Consider the following 21,504-nt stretch of genomic DNA (forward strand, 5'->3'; position numbering starts at 1 on the left):
TTGTTTGCATACGTTTTCTAAAATTAACAGCGACGATATGAAACGATTGTGAGATACTTATCGTCTTCTGCCGCCTTTCGTAGGTTCATGGCATGAATTGTAAACATGATGTGCTGGTGGCTATAAGCCAGAAATCACAAAAGGAAAGAACTCAACTGTGTACCGAGTGCGAATGTCCAACTACTTGGATATCCCGAAAAAAAACAAGATGTGGGCAACATCGGGTCAAAGTTGGGTCAAGATTGGAATTCTCACAGAGACTCACTCACTTATCTCGACTACATACGTGGCTTCATCGCATATGTTGTGGCACAAAAATGGGTCAATACAAGTACTAAAAAATGATGTTGGTCAATTATTACTTCATTGTTTTCTGTCAATTTTTAAGTAATGATGAATTGATGTGTCGAATTAGCAAAGATTGACACAGATACAAAATGACCAGTGCAAATACTAAACAATTTCTATGCAAAACAATTCCATTTTCTAGTATAAGTTATATTACTCAATTAGAGAAAAAATTCATAGTTAGTAAAAGTCCTTTCATTTTCAGCTGACTCACAACAGTAACAGTGTTTGCAACTGCTACAAAAACTATGGAATGGGTTCGGTAGTCTCCAGGGAAGACTTAACCCTCTTTTCTCCGACCCCCTATTTCCTAGAATTCAGGGATGGGTTTCTTTTAAAAAAAAACCGGGATGATAACGTGCTGTTAACAGTTCCGGGTCCCCAACATTACCAATTACTTATATGCAAAACTTAAAGGTGTTTTCAATTTGTTATCTCACCTATTTGGTACTTTAATTTGTCATTATTCAGATAAAGTATTACTAAAAAATCAATCAAAGCACAGGCATTTTTAACATTGTGTTCTGAGCCATCTGAAATTGAGCAAAAAAAAAATGAGGTACTGTGACAATCAAGCACAGCACTAATGACAAAATTTAAAATATTTAACTTATCATTGTCTCATGTAAACAAAAATATTTAATTTCATAGTTACCATTAAAAAAGACGAAAATTTCCAGGAAACATATCTACAGATTAATCCCTAATAGTTTGACTACCATTACGAGTGACTGAAGCATAACTATTGGAAACAATGCGTTACATTTTGGATGCTGTACGCCAAAGAATGAACTAGGACAGAAAAGGAATTACTCCTAATTACCACAACATTTCAAAACTTTATATGAAAGCTGGGAAAGAATTCATCCAAAGCATCAAATTTGTAATTGTCAAGAATTACTTTTGAATTTAAATTCCATGCCTTATCCATATCTTATTCTCCAGGTCTAGATTTGCAACATATAATTCAATACAAATTTTAGTAGACTTCGTCAGTGTACTCACCATTAAGGATTAACCTATAGAAAGTGAGAATTCTTGTCGTATCTATCACCTTAAAAGACTGCCCGCAGTCTTTTAAAAATACTTTACTTGGTTCGTCACCTTTGAACAATATTTACAAATGCTTAAGACTTGTTCTAAAACAACAAGAAAATTTCTTCTCCTTTTGATGGGAATTCGGATCAAGGAGCAGGTAAGCATTTTCTTTCCATGTAATTACCCTTTGCACCAAGAGCTGTTTGCAATTGGTGTTGATACGGATGTGCATATTGATTTACTAGCTGGACTCTCCCTAGAAGAAAAGGAAAAATAACGAATAAATCAGGTCAACAATGCATGTTAGGAGATCTATACCTAAAAATCCTATTATAATTATGCCTTCCCACATGAATTCTTTGACCTATACAACCTTGGGAAAGGAGGGGTTATCAATGAACTACAAGTTCATTTTTACATTAAAAAAAACTCATTACAAACTGCAGACAGTTGAATTAACACTTGTACAAAAGATTGATTACATGATATCCCTATACACCTGCGCTGAGTGTGACCCAGTACTTAAGATAAACTTTAAGTGCACCACTTGCCAAGGACTAGAAATAATTGTGCTTCAAATAACTCAGGTCTTGAGTTTAATAGAAGTTGATTACTCTACATGCAAAAGAATATTCAAGGTAACACAACATAAAGTTAGCAAAAAAAAAAAAAATAAAAATAAAAATAGCACCAAGACGTAACAACTCCTAAGTGTTACTGGATCTTTGCTTTTGTTTGCATTACATATTAGGGAGACAGATCATACACAGATGTCAAGAAAAGAAAAGTAAGATTGTTACCTGTAGTCAACTTCTTCTGGGACGCCTTGACCTTTGCTTTGAAAGAAAACTCTTCATGGACCTTGATGATATAGGACTACTCCGTTTCTCAACAGGTCTCGAATTTGATTTAAGATCTCTAATTTTTACAGTGTCCTCCTCTTTGGGAGTTTCTTCTGTAAGAGGCATACTGTGGTTTGCAGCCAAAACTCTCTCACGAGGAGAATAGTCTCTGGATTCCAGAGTGTCTTGATTAACTTGATTACTGACTCCTTTGTCCTGTAAATTTGTTTGATTTCCATTTTGCTGCAAAACAATGATATCATCATTCCTCATGTTGTCTTGTCTTTTTTCCCCCTTAATTTCCAAATTCTGTGACAATTCCAACTCTCTTTTCACCAGGGTTTTATCTTGTACATTTTGTGAAGATTTGGCTTCATTCAAAACATGATTCACCTTTGCTGAATCCTTAGAGTCAGATTCCTTTGAGGCATCTGTAGGTACCTTAAAGTAAAAAAAAAAAAAAAAAAGAACTCAAAAAATGATAAAATGAACATGATTCAAGGTGAACAATGATGAGAGCACAATAGACTTTTTCTATTTCTGTCCACTAAAATAAGTGATTCCACCAAAGGAGGTGAACAGAAAGCTTTAAATAAAAAAAAAGGAACAACCCAAACAACAACAACAAATGCATTAAACAGAATATTGTTTTCTTCATATAATGTAATTTAAGATGAGTTCTTACACTACAGTTTTCCAAACTGAACTTATTTGCTTGAAATTAAATTAATATTTAGCCCCTCTAACATAACTACCAAAAACCACTAAGAGAAGTTCTCATGTTACAGAATTTATCTAACACTCTGACTTCAAAAATAAAATAAAGCAAGCTCCTTTGGGTGATGCAAATGAGTCAAAGCCATTGCAATAATATTTCAGATGCACAACTATTGAGGTTTATAATAGAGCTCAGCTTAGTTTTTGTATTTCATCTCTGTAAGAGCAGATGAGATGAAATGACTTCAATTGAATTTACACTTAGTTAGGTTTCTCTCCCCCTACTCATCCTGCAACAAAATCATTTCTTCTTAAATAACATGAACCTCAAGAAAACTAATGACCCAGAAAGCTCATCCAGCTTATCCATAATTCTGAAGCACGAAATGAACAGGACTATTGCTATCCCCCTTCCTGGATGGGATGCAAGTCCATCATAAGGTTACCCTGTAGCCTCTTTTCAGTTTTTTTTTTTTTACAGTTTGATGTTTATTCCTAGGTGAGAAGAGGCACTGTGGAGGTAAAGTGTGTTGTTTGAGAACACAACACAGTGATCTGGCCAAGCAAAGAAGTCTAGGTTTATGCCCTGATTGGCTTGCAATGTTTTTGGTCCAGGACAGCACAGGAGATCAAATTGGTACCAGCCATCTTCCAAAGAAACTTGAAGAACTGTTGTTAGGTTACATGTGATGGACTACTGTCCAATCCCAGGATTGGGATTCTGGTCACTATGCTAATAAGATCATATTAAGCTCTAGTATGTGTACTTCCTTGAAGTGAACACAGACTATTAATGTGAGCTTTTACTATCAATGAATTTGATATATAAATAAGATAGCTTGAACAGGTCAATAGACCTAGGAATTATTTTGACAGGAGATAATGGCAAACAAACTTCAGGCCACCATTTATATGGTAATTGATTACAGGTCAAAAGCATAAAAAGGTTGAGATCTTAGCCACTGCTGAGTACTGATACAGCAGGAATAAAGGGAAGAATGGAAGTCATCAACCAGTGTGGCCCTACTGTCCAAATAACTTTGAAATAGGAAAGATGAATAAAATTGGGGGTCTTTAAAGGATTCTCCAAGAATCTGAGGAATTTTCGAAAGAATGCATAACTCTAATAGACATGCTTAACTTTTCAGTCTTGTGAATGTCTAACAAATAATTTCTCCTAATGATTGTAATGTTGGTACAATGCAAACAGAAAGGTGGTCATAAAAAAAAAACAAAATATCAGGTGGATATTAATTGATTTTCAGAGCCTAAGTTATCATAAAAGTATGGCAGAAAGAGGTTAGTTGATCAAGAGATCTTAAGAATGAAAAGGTTACAATTATAAAATTACAAAAATGTTAAATTTATATCTGCACAATATACTGATTTTTTAAAAAATGTTATCCTTTGATGGTGCCAATGCTGATGAAATTAGGGTGACAAGGGATAAAAAGTTAGTATTTGAAGATTAGAGATTGATGGCCAAAGGAAAAATACTACTGACACTAAAATCTCAGAGCATATTTCTGTCACAGGTTTTATTTTCACACAGTACACCTTAATACAGTACTTTTCCATAAATTATCAGGTTTTGCTGTACATGTACTCTTCATTCCAAACATTTTACATCCATGTAACACCAAATTGTACTTATTCTGTTGGTTACTGCATAAGTCCGAGAGAATCTTCTACTGTATTCAGGAATCTCCCTTGTGGAGCTTGTATAATGAGGTGTTAAGCACTTCAGAGGATTATAGAGGGCTAAAATACCACATCCATAAAATTATCTCCTTTAGGTTAAAAGTTTGTTTTCTGAGAACCTTTCTTTGATTGAAAATTATCCAATATGTTTTGTTGCAGTCTTGTAGCCTGATACCCTCTTCTAACTTTGAAATAACTATACTTCAAAACAAAATATGAAATAGTGTCTTTATGTCAGGTAGTTTTGGCTTTTTCCTCAGCACATACTGAGAGGACTTAGAAATTTAGCTTTAAGAAAGAGGAATTAAAATCCCATTTATGTCAATATTTGTTTAAATATGGATTTTGTGGAATGGAAATGAAACCGAAAACTAACTCAAATGCATTTCCTTTACAGAACTGATCATTATAACTGAATTAAGGCAGCTTTCTTATGGTCTGTAAAGCTTACACTTTGGCCATCAATCTGGAAATTTGTTTTTATAAATTAATAATATACATGAAAAAATTTCTTAGTTCTGATTGGTTAAGATGAATGCAGTTTTCAGTTAATTCAGTGCAGAAGAGAGTGAATTCAGTGCAGAAGAGAGTGAATTCAGTGCAGAAGAGAGTTAATTCAGTGCAAAGAAAGAAACAAACCAGACATTCTGATTGGTCAGAATGATTGGACAATGTCAATGTCAAGGTCAATGTCACTTGCAGGGTTTGAATAAATTATTTTTGCTCCTCATGCACATGCTTTTCATCTGCGTAGTTATGAGAAGCTACCTCGTTTTTTTTTCATGTATATTATTAATGGATAATCACATGATTTTCTTGTGCAATTTGGAATAAATAAGCACTTGTAAATTTTTTCAAAGACCACAAATTGCACTCGCCCTTTGGGCTCATGCAATTTCGTTAGTCTTTGAAAAAATTTACTCATGCTTATTTATTCCAAATTGCACTCAAAATCATGTGATTACCTACTACTAATAAGTTTAGTTTGTTTTCATCGGTTTATTGGCAGGAGAGAGGTCTTGTTTTCTATTCACCTGAAGTTTATTGGAAAAATTGAACTTTTTCCCTTGGAGTAACTGAATGGATTTACTGATACAATAATTTTCTCTCTAAGTCTTACTGATACATATATTTTCTCTCTAAGTCTTCAGTGAGTGAAACAAACCATGGCAACTCAAAACCTATTTGTTACACCCAGCAATGGATGTAATCCTGACCCATCCACACATAGCAAAGGCAACCAATGCACTGTATGCAAGAGCATCAGGTATGGTGTTGCCTGTGTTAGAAAGACAACTGAGATGAGTCAGGATGTAAACAGCCATTCTTCATCCCTACTGATGAACAAAGAGTTGTATATATTTGTTTCCCTTACTGATTCACTACAAAACCTTATTTGTCTGCTCCAGCTTCTTCAACTCCTCATCAATTTCTTGTTCTGAGACCTTAATAGCTTTCTTTGAACCTGCATTCACATTATTGGTTTTCTCCTCAACGCTGTCCACATTGCTTGATTTCTCATCTTCTTTACTCATAAGTTGTCGCTTTTCATTCTTCAAAGGTTCTTCATTGTCTTTTTTCTCTAGTGGAATATCTTGTGGAGCATGAGGCACTGGAGGCTCTTGTCGCTTCACCTCACCATCAGCAGGTCTCACCACATTCTCTGCTTCCATTAATCCCTCATTCACTGTGGCAACAATGGGTTTTTCTGCTGGCTTGGCATCATTTAAGCTTTTTTCATCTTTGCCAACATTTTTATCCTGCCCTAAACCAATCTTGAAGAAAAAAACAGAAAAGAATTGGATGAATTTCTGCATAGACTAAAAGTTTAGTTTAACATGTTACTTCTGAACATTAAAGTATTTTTGAACTTCAACATCAAAACCTCAAGTTTGATTCTATAATTTTCATTAATAATAAACTAATATTTGAGTTATAACCTTGAAATAATAAAATCCATCATGCTTGTTAGTTTTCTGAATTTGTATTTAAGGAATTGCATGCAAATGCTTGGGGACATGAGGGCATAATGGTTAGTAGACTGAAGTTAAGATTGAAAAGAAAAAGTTTGAGCCATGACCAAGGTCATGACCAAGCAAATTACCTCTCTGTTGCTATTAATAGTAAATAAATCTGGTAACAGGTTCATCTACATTACCAAGAGTTAACTGTGCATATATATCAAAATAACATCCTTCAGCTGATGGGTTAGTCTACTGTCATAACCAGCTTTCTAGAATATTGATATTGTACAGAGTACTTTCAGAGTCTTTTTCATAGTTCACTGTTAACAAAGGAAGAGTAGCATTTATGATAGTGATCACACTTAACCCTCTGAACCTTAATTTCTCCTCACAAAATCACCCCTAAATCAAACTTTGAGGAAACAATCACCAAGTAAAGAAGCTCTTGATTGTTACACAAATTCTCGTTGTCAGCATCTTAGGAAATGTAAAGAGAACAGCGTGGAATACATGCATACTGATGTCAGGGCATAAGGAGTTACAGATTTAGGTATTCCTATGGTGTACAAGGCTGAAGTTCTGTACCTTAGCAATGTCTACATCAACTGGTGCTTCTCTGACACTAACATGGAGCCCACTGTCATTAGTGTTTGACTGAGGAGGATTATGGAAGTCTACTGGCTTAATAGGATCAATTCCTGGAGGATGGATATCAACTTGGTGGTGTGAGCTTTCTTCTTGAGTAGTTAGCACTGTGTATGTGCCTGCCACAAAGAAAATTAACCCCAAACCAAAGACAAGCTGTGAAAAGAAAGAGGGAGACATGACTAAGCAGCTTGCATATGCAACTAATTACTTTTCATGCATGACTAAGAATCAGGCAGTGTTTCTCACATTTGAAGTTTAGAACCTTGCACTGTGACAATCTCACCCTAACAAACCTTTTGACTCACAGTGATATGTCTATAATCTTTACATTTTCCACAAATTCATAGTACATTTAGTACACCCAGTTAGGTATAGGGAATCAGATTTATTGTGGCATAATAACTTGGAGATGTGCAAACAAAGCATTGATGAATAATGCTTCTGTCAGATGGTGACTCTTCTCCTTCAACAGCATTAGTGAATGCAGTCAATAAATACATATATCTTATTTGACATTTTGTTGTGTAGTATCGCTGAGTATTTTTATGAGTTGTGCCGTATTTTGATGAGCCTGTAGGGCGAGTTAAAATACAAATAAGGAGTAAAAATACTCAGCGATACTATACAGTCAACAAAAAGTCTAATAAGTTATTTACATGTATTATCCAACATGCCAAATTATTATTTCAGTGCAGGCGAATTTTGCTGAAATTTATTTACCTGGCGTGTGTGACAGAAGTATGCAAAGTAGAATGGAATTGTTTCTAATTTCTTCACTAAATAAAGAAATTTCTCAGTCGTCTAGCTGTTTTCTTTGTTTGATTCATCTAATAACCTTGGATTAATACTCGCAAGCCATTCCGACTCTTCACTGTCAGAAATATGATTCAAATCGTCCACCATTCTTTTTTAAACTTCAATCCAATTCTTTGCTTGTGCATATAAGAAAAACCTGTCCAAATGGTCCCTGGAGTACAAATACTGCATGATATTTGTCCTCGTCTTAGTTGTTATTTGTACTCTACAGAGTGTAGTTGGATAATAAAACTCCATAGTTCAGTTTTTAACATTCATACCCAATACACAATGGTTAAAATGTTAACAGTTTGCTGCTAATGGAGGAATTTAAGTACAGTAATTTCCGGCCGTTTACCCACGCGTAATCTGTTGATTTTGCCTTTGACACACGCCACTGCGGGTAATAGGGAGGTGCGGGTTATGTAACAATTTTGAAATCTGCTAGCTGTTGAATTGAAAAAAGTTCTCACCTTCCTTCATTTCCACTTCTCAAATGAATTTCATTGTAGTAAGACTGCCACAAAGTGACACGAAAACATGCCGATTCGAGTTTACTTCACGCATAATTAGTTGCGCGATGAACAAATTCTTATTGGCACTTGTGTAAACAAAACTTTGATTGTGACAAAAATAGTCCGAGGATATCCAGCGCATCAGTAACAAATTTTCAGTTAACAAGAGCTTGAGCTGAAGAGAATTTTCCCATTTTAAGGGACTTGTTAGACCCAAGACAACCGGAGATACCAATTTTTTTTGAGAAATCAACAAATCAACATGGCGCTGAATGATCGCTCGCACAAAACGTGACCACGAATTCGCATTCTGTCAAGTATGAAACATTACGAATTCTAGAGCCTTTTTGTACAAATTTCCTTTGCTCTTAAGGTGTTGGTTATCCACCAGTGCGGGTAATCTGTTGACTTTCTTTTTGCCACATGCAATAATCAGCCGGTGCGGGTAATCAGCCGTGCGGGTAAACGGCCAGAAATTACGGTAAACATGCTATCTGGTTTATTTTTCAATCAGATTGTCAAAGGCAAGATACCCAAGGCAATCCTAGATTCTTTACTGCAATCAGTCGAGCAATCAATCAATTCAACAAACTTTCTTTAATTTGCAACCAAAATGTTTGCTTTTAATCATTGCAATGAGACCCGTGCATCTTCTTAGTTTTCTTCCAAAAAGGGAAAATTGGTATCTGTTCTTTTTCTAGTAGGCAGTTAAGCTACATCACAGGATCAGTATTGTAATGCAACCCTTGTCAGCTATTTCATGCAACATTTGGCCGCTAACTTTCATTACAAGTTACACAGATGTGTAGACCCACCTTGGCTACAAACCTAGCAGACGTCTTTTCAGTCACAACATGTAGAAACATGGTGGATGGAAATACAAACGCTATCAAAGTGCCCATTGTTGCTCCAGTCAGTGCCAACACAAATTCAACTAAGAAACATAAAGAAAATCACTAATAAGAGGTCTAGTAACAGTTTTTTTCCATAAAATAAAATGATAGGGTTTATGTTCTTGGGCAGAAATATGTTTTGGTTGCTACTCAGAGTCATTTCTGCCTGAGCTGCAAGACGAGGGTTACAATGACTCTGATGAGGAGGCCCAAAACATATTACTTATGCCAAAGAACATAATTGTTATCACTTGGAGGTTATAAAGAAAAGAAAAAATTGAAAAAGTTATAAAGGCGGAAAGTTTGAAACTGCGGTGCTGCGTCGGTGTGGGTAACAAGATAATTGGTTATATCAACTAAGTTGAAATTGTAAATTGGCCACCGTAACGGATAAAAAAGCTGATGTTTTGAGCGTTAGCCCTTCATCAGAGTGAATAGAGGAGTTGTGGGTTGTATGTGGTTTTATATGCGGAAAGTGGAGCTACGCCATTGGTGGGAACATAGCAACGAGAAAAACACGAATAAATTAGTGAAATGAAAAGCGTTCGTTGATACCTGTGGGATTAAGATTGCCGATTTGAAAGGTTAACTTTGGTTCAAGAGTTTTGTGGCTTTCCATGTTGCCTAAACGTAAGGAAAGACCACAGATTGCCATATGTTGTTTAGAATGAATAGATAAATTAAAGTGTCTGGCGACAGGTTTAGATGCGTCCTTGTCATTCCTTTCCACGTCGCGAAGGTGTTCTCGGAATCGGTCACCTAGTTGTCTTCCTGTTTTGCCGATGTATATATATAAATAATATATTCCCTTAGCTCCGGTTGGAGCATAGGCCATTAACCACTTCCGTCCTCCATCGGGTTCTGTCCTGTTCTGTCCTTTGCCGATGTATAACTTTGTGCAATAAGTGCAAGTTATGCAATAGATAACATTGGCAGAGGTGCACTTGAAGTGATCAGTGATCGATGGATTGCTTGGGTCCTGATATTTTCTGAGCGTTGTGAATGAAGGGACAAGTTTTGCATTGTGCACAAGCGCATTTAAAAGTGCCGGGTTGGTCATTAGTTTGGAAGGAACTTCTGACCAAAAAATTGCCTATGTTTTTGTCGTGTTTGAATGAAATAAGTGGAGGTTGCGAATTTACGGTGGCCAATTTACAATTTCAACTTAGTTGATATAACCAATTATTATGAAAAACTTATAATACTGTCAAAATTTGATTATCTGGACCTCAGTTATCTGGATTTCTTGATTATCTCTGGTCCCAATTTTTTTAACGAATGTAGATTTGTATGATCACAGGGAGCCCAGACAAGCGGTGAGCCTGGTTGTTTATTCGAAATATAAAGGAATGTATGGGAGAATATTGAAGAGTCTTATTATCGTAAACTTATATCATGAAATGTCTGAGTTAAAGCTCAAAATAAATGTAAACCTACCTCACTTGCTTGGTATTGTCATTTCTGTGGCTCTAAATGGCGAATTTGAGTGATTTGGTGGGTTTTGCATCGACTGTTACTATACGTTATCAGAAGGAGACAAGGGTGGAAAGCTAATTTTCGACCACTCTAGCGCAAAGCCGATTTTCACCCAGAAATAAGAATTGCCCAGCTTCCAAATCGAAAACCAGATAAACTGAAAGGTTGACGCTTCTTCTCGTCACATTCAATTGAAGATCCATTCAAAATCCAAGCGCTGCCCACCAAAAAATTTTCGAGAAATGCAGCTTTCGAAGTGATCAGCATCCACAGCCCTGATTTCATGTGCCAAGGAGCAACCATCATGTTTGCCCCACGCTGATTGGATGATGCTAAACAATGCCCGATTACAAATGCCTCATGTGGGTGGGGAGTCAGGGGCATATTAACAAAGAGGGTTGATGTCGTGTCGGGTTTCCCTCACACGACATAAACCTCACACCAGGCTAGTCAGTAGATGAATCGCTGGCGCGAATATGCCCCTGGCTCGGCCTTCAGACATTTCATGATATAAGTTTACGATAATAAGACTCTTCAATATTCTCCCATACATTCCTTTATATTTCGAATAAACAACCAGACTCATCGCTTGTCTGGGCTCCCTGTGGTATGATCAATATCCGTAGCCATACTCTTTAAAACTACAGCATTGAAAAGTGAAGTAAAGGCGATGTTCTTCTTTAAGGCTAACTGACTTACCTATAACATTTTTAGGCCATTGTAAAAACATTTTGCTAATTTTAATTGTTAATACACCCTTGTAGAGGTATTCATGTAGGACAGTGAAGAAGAAGACCATATTTTTTTTCAAAACGATTTGTAAAATAATGTCTTGTTTCCAGATTAAATGTCACTTTCTTAATTTAACCAGTTTTTGTTCCTCATATTCATATTCTTGATTATCTGAACCCTTGATTATCCGGACTATTTCCTCTAGTCCCATCCAGTCCAGATAATTGAGGTTTGACTGTAGTCTGAACAATCATGGGAGCATGCCAGCATGCTAAAACATCTTTAAGCCTGCCAATATCTCCATTTTAGCTCACAAAATGTGCCACAATGCCCAAATAATAATGCCATCTATAATAATTAATTTATAAAAAAAGTTCAATTTCCATAGGATCAGTTAGTTTCACATATTAATTGAAAAACTTTCACTTAAACTAGTCTTTAATGTCGTTTCATGTCACCACTCAGCTCTCTCAATATGACTTGCCTAAAATCAATGTCTTCTGATAATGGCAGTCAGTCCAAAAAATCAGATTTAATGATCTTTCTTCAGGAGATGCATCAACAAAATCAAGTGGGAACAAGAACAACATCTTTACTAAAACTGCAATGATGCACTTACTTTGTGGAAAGAGAATGCCAAGCAATAGGGTGCTTGATATGATGGCAAGGGTGAGATAAGTGAATCTATCTTGTGGGATGAAGTTGGCACCTCCTGGTAAATTCTCTGAACTTCCTGACTGCTGACAGAAATAAATTAACTGCATTTAAGAGTAGTTCATGCTCCAGACATGATAAATGACAACAATCCAATGGTAAGACTTAGCAATGCTGATATCACATTTCTGCTATGTAATTTTTAGTATATACCACGCAGTCAGGTAAACAGTGCTTTTTGCTTGTGCTGATTGGCTTGTTCACAAGTGAATAGCTAGTACTATACACCTCCAAGCAACCAATGAGACCAAATCAAGTGTGATCAAGAGTTTAATTTCCAACCATTTTTTGGTACATTGAAAGAAATGAACTAATTCTTTGCTATCTGTGTGGTATCTCCTAAAACAGATATTTAATTTGGTGTTGGTGGATATTTGCCTCACAGCTTCCAAGCTCAGTAAATATCCACCACCATTCACTTCCCCTTCAGTGAATAACTGTTAAATACCACTGGGTGGACAGAGGCCTTTCCAGTAAAGTGTCTTGACCAGGATATGGGTCAAAGCCAGACTTTTGATGCAGAATCCGATCCAATAACCCTCATATCACTGCACCTCCCATTCTGGTTGTACTCAAAACTTACATGTAATGTTCACTTTGTAACATAGATCATAACTGACCTGCTGGAATATCAAAGAATGTAGACTTGCTCGCAGAGGATAAACCATAAGAGGAAAGCTGACAATAACTGACATGACAAAACCTGTAGGAAAATTAAAGTAAAAATCATTTTTAAAGTTCATGTAACAAAAAAATTACACAGCAACTTCTTTTGTTTGAGTCACTTATGCAAAACTGATTGATCTGATTATAAGGTAACAAAAAATTAATTCCTTCTAAATCATATCTAGCCAGTCAAAGGTGAACACTTATATCAGAAACAAAGATAAGAAAGCAACATAAACAACACAAAACAAACAGTACCCTAAGTAACAGGCTAGCTAGTTATTATAGAACCCTACTTATCAACTGAAACAAGATGCATTCTAAAGTGACGAAGATTTAGAGTTAGCTGATAGTTGCTGACTAGACAAGTTCGTAAAGAGAAATGGCTTAAGGTAACATAAAATTGGCTTAAGGTAACATAAAATTCAGGTTAACCAAGATCAAGCTGGTGAAGTTCTATTGCACAAGCAATTTTTATTGAAAGCCACGGCAATAACAATGGTGCAAACACCAGTTGCCATTTCCTTGAGTTACTGAGTTATGTTAACTGGTCAGTCTGAGACCTTACCTAATTTAATTATCTGTGAAATAAAAGTGTTTCCGTAGTTTGTCAGCATGTCACCCTTGACACCAACACTATAGAAACTGACATAGCCAAAAAATCCAACCTATTTTGTTAAAAAAGGAGGAAAACAGGGTATCATCAATGTCTAGCTGGAAAAACAACAAAAACCTGATTAAAAGTTAATTTGGTAATCAATGCATCTATAAAATAAAACCTCTGCATCTATAAAATAAAACCCCCACAAAGAAAGAGCCAGAGAGACTAATGTGCAGTGGATGAGTCAGACAGAGACTAGGGGACAACCTGGTGGATGGATTATTTCTACCTAATAATATAAACTGAAGTAAATTAGAAGGGGAATGAACAAGGTTACGAGACATGATTCTAAATCTTACAATGTCTGTTGAAAATCTCAGTATATAAGTGAAGTATTGTGTAACTGAAAAAATAATTGGGACTTACCAAAAAATAGACACACGCCACAATGTTGATTCCTGTATTGACGACACCTTCCATTTTTTTAACTGAAGGTTCAGGTAAGGTTTCATACAGTGCAAACAGCTGCCTACATGTAATATAAAGTTACTCAACATATCATGAATATACAATCATGTAACCAAAACTATAATTATGAACAAGAAAATTTAACCCTAAGAATCTTGATCAGCAAATATTTTATTCATGATCTGAGACAAAAATCCCTGAAATTAGCCTCCAGTATCACCTCAAACAACTCTTCATCATAGTTGTAGTTATCAATGGTGTATATGTTGTAGTTCAATTTTATACTTGGTTCAAATTTTATTTTCCTTTGTTCTCGGTCATGTTAATGTATGATAATGAGTTTGAAAGAAAGGAAAATAAAATTTGAACCAAGGATAAAATTGAACTACAACATAATATTATACATAAAAAAAAAATTGGGGCATAAATATTAAAGATAACTCAAGGTGACTTGTTCTTTCCAGTTTTAAAAACAAAGAAATACTTACGTCTGGCAAGTAAATGCTAAAGCAAAGATGGGCAAATAGTGGAGAAGTTTCTCTGGTCGCCAATAATTTAGGTCTTTTAACCAAGATCCTTCCAAGATTTTTGGCAATGCACTTAAAAATGCCTGTTACAAAAAATAAGGGCCAAAATAAAATAAAAAAAATTCTTTAGAAAAAACAATGTTAAACAAGTTACATATTAGAAAAAACAGCAGATGTTTTTGTCAGACATGACAAGACCAAAACCACGTGTCCTGTAAGTACCTTCTGTTGTCCCTCACAAATCTTTACAAAAAATTTGATTAATATTTAATTTCAACCTCAACTAGTTGTAGCATGTTCCACGACCAACATTAAAGTACCACTATGATCAAAATTTCACATTGCCTTTTCTTTTCACTTCTGGAAACTAGAAGTAAGAAACACTTACCATGCCAAGTTTAATCGTAAAATTCTCACGGGAAGTATGATTATTTCAACCTTGTTTTCGTTTTTAGTCGCCCGCCATTACTCAATTCAAAAATGGCCGAGTGTGGCAAAAAGAGTTGGCACTAGTTGGAGCCTTTCAGAAGTGACGTCATATGCGCAGCTCGACCTTAAAAACGTGGCTAAAATTTGTATGCCATTTGGAAGAAGAATTTGACGAAGAATACATCTTATAAAACGCCTAGAATTTCCACTGTGGAATCTCTCACAACACGAACCACGATGCGAAAGTGCGCATATGACGTCACAGGCCAACTCATGCGTAAAACCGCTTTTCAGTTCAGTCGCTGGCTCTCGTTTGCGAGCTGAGTAATGGCGGACGAGTTTTTCGTGAATTTTGGCCAGCTATATCAAGGCATATTTCGCTTCCATTGACCTAAAAACTATCGCATATTACAATTCTAACCATATCAACTTGATTGGCGCTACAAAATGTCAAAACCAGAGACAAAAATTTTTGTCGTAGTGGCACTTTAAATATTTTTAAATAATAAAAGTTATTGAATATTTTTATTTGAAAAGATCATAGAAGAAACTTCACTGGAAAATACAGATTAGATAACAAACAAAATACATGCTAGACTTACTTGTAGAACGAAAAATCCATAAAACAGCAGGGCAGCAGAACTGAAGGAAGCTAAGCTTTGAAGATTTCTCATCAAAGACAAGGGCAAACCAACACCAAAAGCAAGTAATGTCATGAGAACTGCTCTCATAGTCCATGACACCTGTACAATTGCACAAGACAGTGAATAATTAAAGCAGTCAAATATGGCTTCACATAAACCCTGCATGTGACTCCATCACCCCTATTCTTAGGTTGACTTTTTCCACACTGACAGAAGAAATGTCCTGTACACAGCTAAAATCAGCCTGTGACAAATCTTCTAGTTGTATATAATTTTTTGTTCTCAGCCACAAGAATTGCCATCACCAAAGCCACTGAGTAGGTACCTTTCAGTTTTTATTTTCATATTCCAGTTTTCTTCCACTTCAAGAAAATTCTGAGCATCATTGTCTGTAACTGATGTGAATTTTTCAATGTTGAGAAAACTTTAACAAAAAACTTTGGATTAAGAATGGTGAAGGCTATGCCATTCATTCATCAACAAGACAGAGTGGCCCTAAAGACAAGTGATGTGTCAGCAGCTGATTGGTGATATTTAGCACATACTAAAAATTATAATTGTAATTTTTCACATGTTGTTATGGCTTTTCTCAGGGTTGGAAATCCTTGTATAACATTGTGCTTGATATGATAAAAATGATTCTTCTTTTCCTTTCTTTAGTTTATAATTTGAACTAGCTTTAAAATACATATTTTATCTCTCAATCATTATAAAATTACTGAAGTCTGACCATACCTGTACGCCACTTAAATTCTGAAATATTGAAGGAACTAAGTCTCCAATGATAACATTAAATGCTATGAGAGTCCCTAGAAGAAGACCAATAATACTAAAAGAAGAAAGAAAAGAAAGCAGTCATTGATTGTTGTGCTTATAGCTTTCTTAGTTACAGCCAATAACTTAATCGTTGTGTTGAAGAAAGAACCCTAAGGACAGTACATACATTGGGTACATGTTTTCAGAGTTATCATTATTAATTTTTACTGATGTATAGTCTTGTACCACAAACGTTTATAACTTTGATCAAAGTGTATGTTTGGTTCTTATGATGTTACTAAAAGAGGAGGGAAAAGAAAGCGATCATTTAATTAAGAATGAAGTAATAGTCATGAATGTGATAGGAGCAATTGGCACAGATAAAAAAGACTTTTACCAAATTCCACTTGGAGACTAGTCTAAAATGCACTGTCAAAGCTGGAAAATTGCCTCTCCCAAAGAAAAGGTTGTATGGCCAATTTTATAAAGATTTTTTGTTGGCCACAAAGGCAATTATTATTCTCCTTTTTAACTCAATTTATTTTTGGCATTCATGCAATCTTAACGACGGTACATTCTCTGGATGTTACTGCCAGTGTTGACAGACTTCTAATGCGTATGACTTTGTAAGTTACTGCCAATAACTTCATTGTTGTGTTAACAAAAGAATACTTGGGACAGTACATACACTGTGTATATGTTTTTCAAAGTAATCAATATCAGTTTTCCCTTAGGTACATCCTTGTACCACAAAAGTCTCTAACTTCAATAGACCACTTTCATAAATGGCTGCTGGATTAATATTCTTTTGTTTAAATTTAAATTAGCTCTTCTGGCCTCGCTTGAGATAATGTATTCTTTGGAATTTTGTACTGGAGAATGAGGCCAGAAGGGGCAATTTAAATTTAAACAAAAGAATATTAATCTGGCAGTCATTTATGAAAGTGGTCTACTGAAGAGTACATTTGGCACTTATGATTCATGTCACTTGTGTCATAATAAATAGCTACTCAAGGTAAGCTCTACACATGCAGTTCACATCTTAATCACTTTTCTGTACTAACATGTAATCCATTTTAGTAGTACACCAATTACTGTACCTTGCTTCCACAGCAAACTTTCCTGGAGCACCATAAGTAACCAATGCTGAAGAAAAATATCACAAAAGTAAACAAAAGTTTAGAAACAAATGATAAGTGGTCTGTTAGCACTATGGTTATGACAGAAAAGCATAAATTATTTAATTCATCGGTATCCAAACTCTAAATTGGACCACCAGAAATTTCCATGATCAAATTTACAAAAACCCACCTAAAATCATTTTCATACCAAAACCAGCTATGGTCACAGGATTCTAAACATTTTATGATATTTCAACTCCAAAAAAATTCAGCAAGCTTGATATTTAGGAATGCATAAATCAAAAACTTATTTATGCAGTCAGAGGACCATTTTGGGAGCTTCTCTGCAAAAGAGGAATGCTAGGTAATTCTTTTTTTAGGGGACACCTGGTAAATGTCTTGGAACAAACATTTTGATCATTATATCATTTTTGTTTTGGCTACTTATTTTCCAATTTCCTATGTAAAATTCCGTCCAGCTCAATGAATGCTGCACTGACAGAAGAAAGTTATTATCTCTGCAGGACTGTAATTGGAAAGAGCCCAAGTGCCACAGCCCAAGGACCATTCTCACTTTGGGAAAACTTTAAAGAGCTGGGCACCTTATGTTCCTGAGACAAGAACCAGATTCTTCTAAGAGTACAGCTGTGCTCTGTGAGGAACATTGCCATTCTCAACTTCAAGAAAGTTTAAAGCAACCAGTTTGTAGGGTTGTTGTTCCCTCTCAAATGGGTATTTGAAAGAAAATTGTTTATAAGATTAGGTAACAACATTATGGGTACACCGTTCATTAACTTAGGTATTATACTGGGTAAAAAAAAACCAACTCCAGATTTGATTCTCTAATTTAAACTCCTCTCTCCTACCCATTAGACATGTGCATTCATAAGACAGTACATGTACCAGCAGTTACTAGAGAGTCAACAAGTTCACCTGTCAGCACTGTTTTCTCAAAATGTCCGGTAACTCACCTAATCCTTCATAGTTCCGTCTCCGTGCCACCTGACCTGTTTTAAGAAGTAGCCCACAGGATTTCTTTGTAAGTAAGCAGCTGCTTGCAATTGCTACTCCACAAAGTAAGATGCCACACTGATGAAGAGTTGCAAAAGAAAAAAACTTGTATCAACATTCTACTTCTTAGGTGTAATTTTACTGATTTATCTCATCCATACTGATAAACAAAAGTTCTAAAAGTTACAGTGATCCAATATATATGTTGTAGGTCAATTTGTTCTTTAGGTAAATTTGTTTCAAACTAGGTTAATTGGATCTCAACCTTGGTCAGTTGCCTAGACTTGACATTTTGGATGGTCACTTACAGGAGGTTTGACTGTATTTTAAAAAAAATTTCAGGTTCCAGACATCTCAACACAGCCGAAAAAAGAAAAAGAAAAAAAACAGACAGACAGACATCAGCAACTGACCTAGGTTGAGATCAAATTAACCTAGTTTGAATCAAATTTACCTAAAGAATAAATTGACCTACAACATATACATACTTGTACCCATATACAGTGCACAGCTGTTTTCAGAAAATAATGTTACAAATTGAAAATAAAATTTAAACCAAGGATAAAAATTGAACCACAACATATACACCTCTCCTTTTGCCAACATAACTATAGGGACAAGTTTTCGAAAGGAAAGTAGAAACATTGCTTTTTTTTTCACCTTCGTGCAACAACAAAAACGGTATTGTTCCTTTGATGTGAAATATACATAGGTTTTCAATATATACTTTAAATTTGCAAGGTTGTTGAAAATGGATGTATATATATATATATATATAGGAAGTCTGCAAGTCGATTTTCGCGTGGAACAGTGCTCAATACGTTGAAGCAGAGCAGAATAAATATTATGAGAGGAAAAAAGGACGTAACTACATTTCCCGGCAAGCCTGTTTCGTGAATCGCTTCACTCTTCAGGGGTTTAAACAGGCTTGTTTATTTTACGTGACTCTGGAAGTCAGAGGGCCAATAACTAAAATCAACCGATCAAAATGTTCTATTGCCGGTCAATATTCTCTCAATATTGGACCGGGCACTGTCCCGAATGGTCCCGAATGATACCGCACTTGTGTCCCTGTGAACTTCAGTCATGTAATAAATCTCTTTTTAACCAAGCTTGCTCGGGACGTTACTGGAAGAATATTGGCCCTCTGTCTTTCTTGTACAGACCTCACTGCGCTCAGTATGTACTGTCAAGACCTCAGGCCGATATTCTCTGAGTATGGCTCTCGCGCTTGGTTAATAAGATATATATATTATATATATTTGTTTATGATTTTACATACTAAGCTATGTGTCCTATAAGAAGTGTACTAGAAATGTAATAGTCTAAAACCATCTTTTATATGTGCCTTTTTTTTAATAAGAGTGTGACTGAAATTTAATTTAATTTTTTTAAAACAACCCAAACACATACCCAAGGTTAATTGCCAGTTAACAAAAAATTTTCATTTTGCTCATTTTTGCAGTATGTAAAGCCAACAATGAGCAAAAGTTGGTTGGTGCTACAAGTTACTAAGACAGGCAACTTGATATTATCAAACAATGCCTTTGGCTAGGTATCCTGTTCACACACATTTTGTTTTAATTGAGAGATTAGATGGAGTAACTTTACAACGTCTTATGATGTTTTCCAGCTCAATTGGCAAATAATGAGATATTAACATTAGACATTCTTTTTCCAAGTGTACAGTACATCTTTCTCCAACAAAAACAAAATTGTTGATTGTGGAATCAAACTATTATTGGTTTTTGTGTGATGTCATCAAAATAAAAAACTAAGGAATTATCAATCCTTTTTAAGAGTTCAGTTTGATAGGGTTTTTTGCTTTGTGATTTTGCCAGGTTGAATTTCTAGGCTTTGGTGTGACACGATATTAAAATGGCAGCCAATGAGGGGCAAACATGGTGTCTCCACACAAAGCCTTACAGATTTGAGTACAACATATCTTCCAATATCTCCAGTGAGAAACATTGCTTAAGCCTGAACCTTGGTGAGACTGTTTGAATATTCACCTTCTGTTATCTCTTCGATTCTTCACTTTATTCGATTCTTCACTTTGTTGAATGGTTTTTATGATGGTGTGACAGTGAAAGCCGGCAAAAAAAGTCTAGTAGCAACACTGCTGCTTGTAAATGGAGTGCAAGTCAAAAGATCCTAAAGTTTGTCTAACTGTTGCTTTTGGCGAAGCAATGAAGATGTATTGAACCCACATGGGCATGTAAAATTACATTCTACGTTTACGGTTTCGATGAAAATCGCAAGTTTGATGTGCTTTTTTTTACTGATACGGCACAAATTAGTGAATGAAATACAGATCGGCCTACATTTTCAAAGCTAGTATTAAGAACCAACATGTTGCAAATGAAGATATCTTTGTTTAATTCAATTTGGCGTTGTTGTGGTGATCAGCCAAGATTCCAGAAATATCTTCTCGACCAAATCACAGATGGATTTGACAACAAAGGGCAAATATCGTGTGTTTTTGTTAGTGCGAACTTACGTGACAAATTTGAATAAACAGTATGAGGTGTTATAAGAGAAGATCATTTACAAAAAACCTGAAATAAAATAAGTGTGTATTCCAGCGAGTGTTGAAATCAATCGGGTAAGTTTGCAAAGTTTACCTCTTGAAAGCAGAAAGGCATCGCCAAAACACTGACTCCAATGATGCAGTTGATCAAATTAAATATAACAGGTGTGGTACTCATTGGGAAAAATCCAGATAGGAGTAAAAATACCCAAGAGCTAACATAAAAGACGTTGAAAAGTTCAGACAGGTGATCCTTTCTACTGACGTTTCCTTCTCACCACGCATGCAAATGAGGCTTGGTTGCTCAGATTCCGACCAGGGTATACAGAGTAAATTATCATAATAAAAACGAGGCTTTTCGGTGAATT

General features: G+C 35.6%; 1 protein-coding gene across 2 annotated transcripts; it reads right to left on the reverse strand.

The window, feature by feature from the left end:
* Positions 1 to 342: 342 nt before the first annotated feature.
* On the reverse strand, positions 343 to 21,432 carry LOC111337780 (putative sodium-coupled neutral amino acid transporter 10). 2 transcript variants are annotated; one of them, XM_022944146.2, is made up of 15 exons: positions 21,231 to 21,432; positions 18,567 to 18,684; positions 17,575 to 17,620; positions 16,454 to 16,547; positions 15,677 to 15,817; positions 14,607 to 14,728; positions 14,077 to 14,179; positions 13,618 to 13,717; positions 13,004 to 13,086; positions 12,289 to 12,406; positions 9,384 to 9,502; positions 7,196 to 7,411; positions 6,038 to 6,421; positions 2,187 to 2,669; positions 343 to 1,642 (listed from the first exon to the last, which is right to left on the reverse strand). In XM_022944146.2, the coding sequence occupies exons 1-14, from the start codon at positions 21,312 to 21,314 to the stop codon at positions 2,193 to 2,195; spliced, it is 2,205 nt and encodes a 734-aa protein (XP_022799881.2). In that variant the 5' UTR covers positions 21,315 to 21,432; the 3' UTR covers positions 343 to 1,642; positions 2,187 to 2,192. The 2 variants fall into 2 exon arrangements, with proteins under 2 accessions (XP_022799881.2, XP_022799880.2); XM_022944145.2 differs by having other exon boundaries at positions 12,289 to 12,409.
* Between the last annotated feature and the right edge of the window lie 72 nt (positions 21,433 to 21,504).

The sequence above is a fragment of the Stylophora pistillata genome, chromosome 10 (assembly GCF_964205215.1).
Source record: "Stylophora pistillata chromosome 10, jaStyPist1.2, whole genome shotgun sequence".
Classification (NCBI taxonomy): domain Eukaryota; kingdom Metazoa; phylum Cnidaria; class Anthozoa; order Scleractinia; family Pocilloporidae; genus Stylophora; species Stylophora pistillata.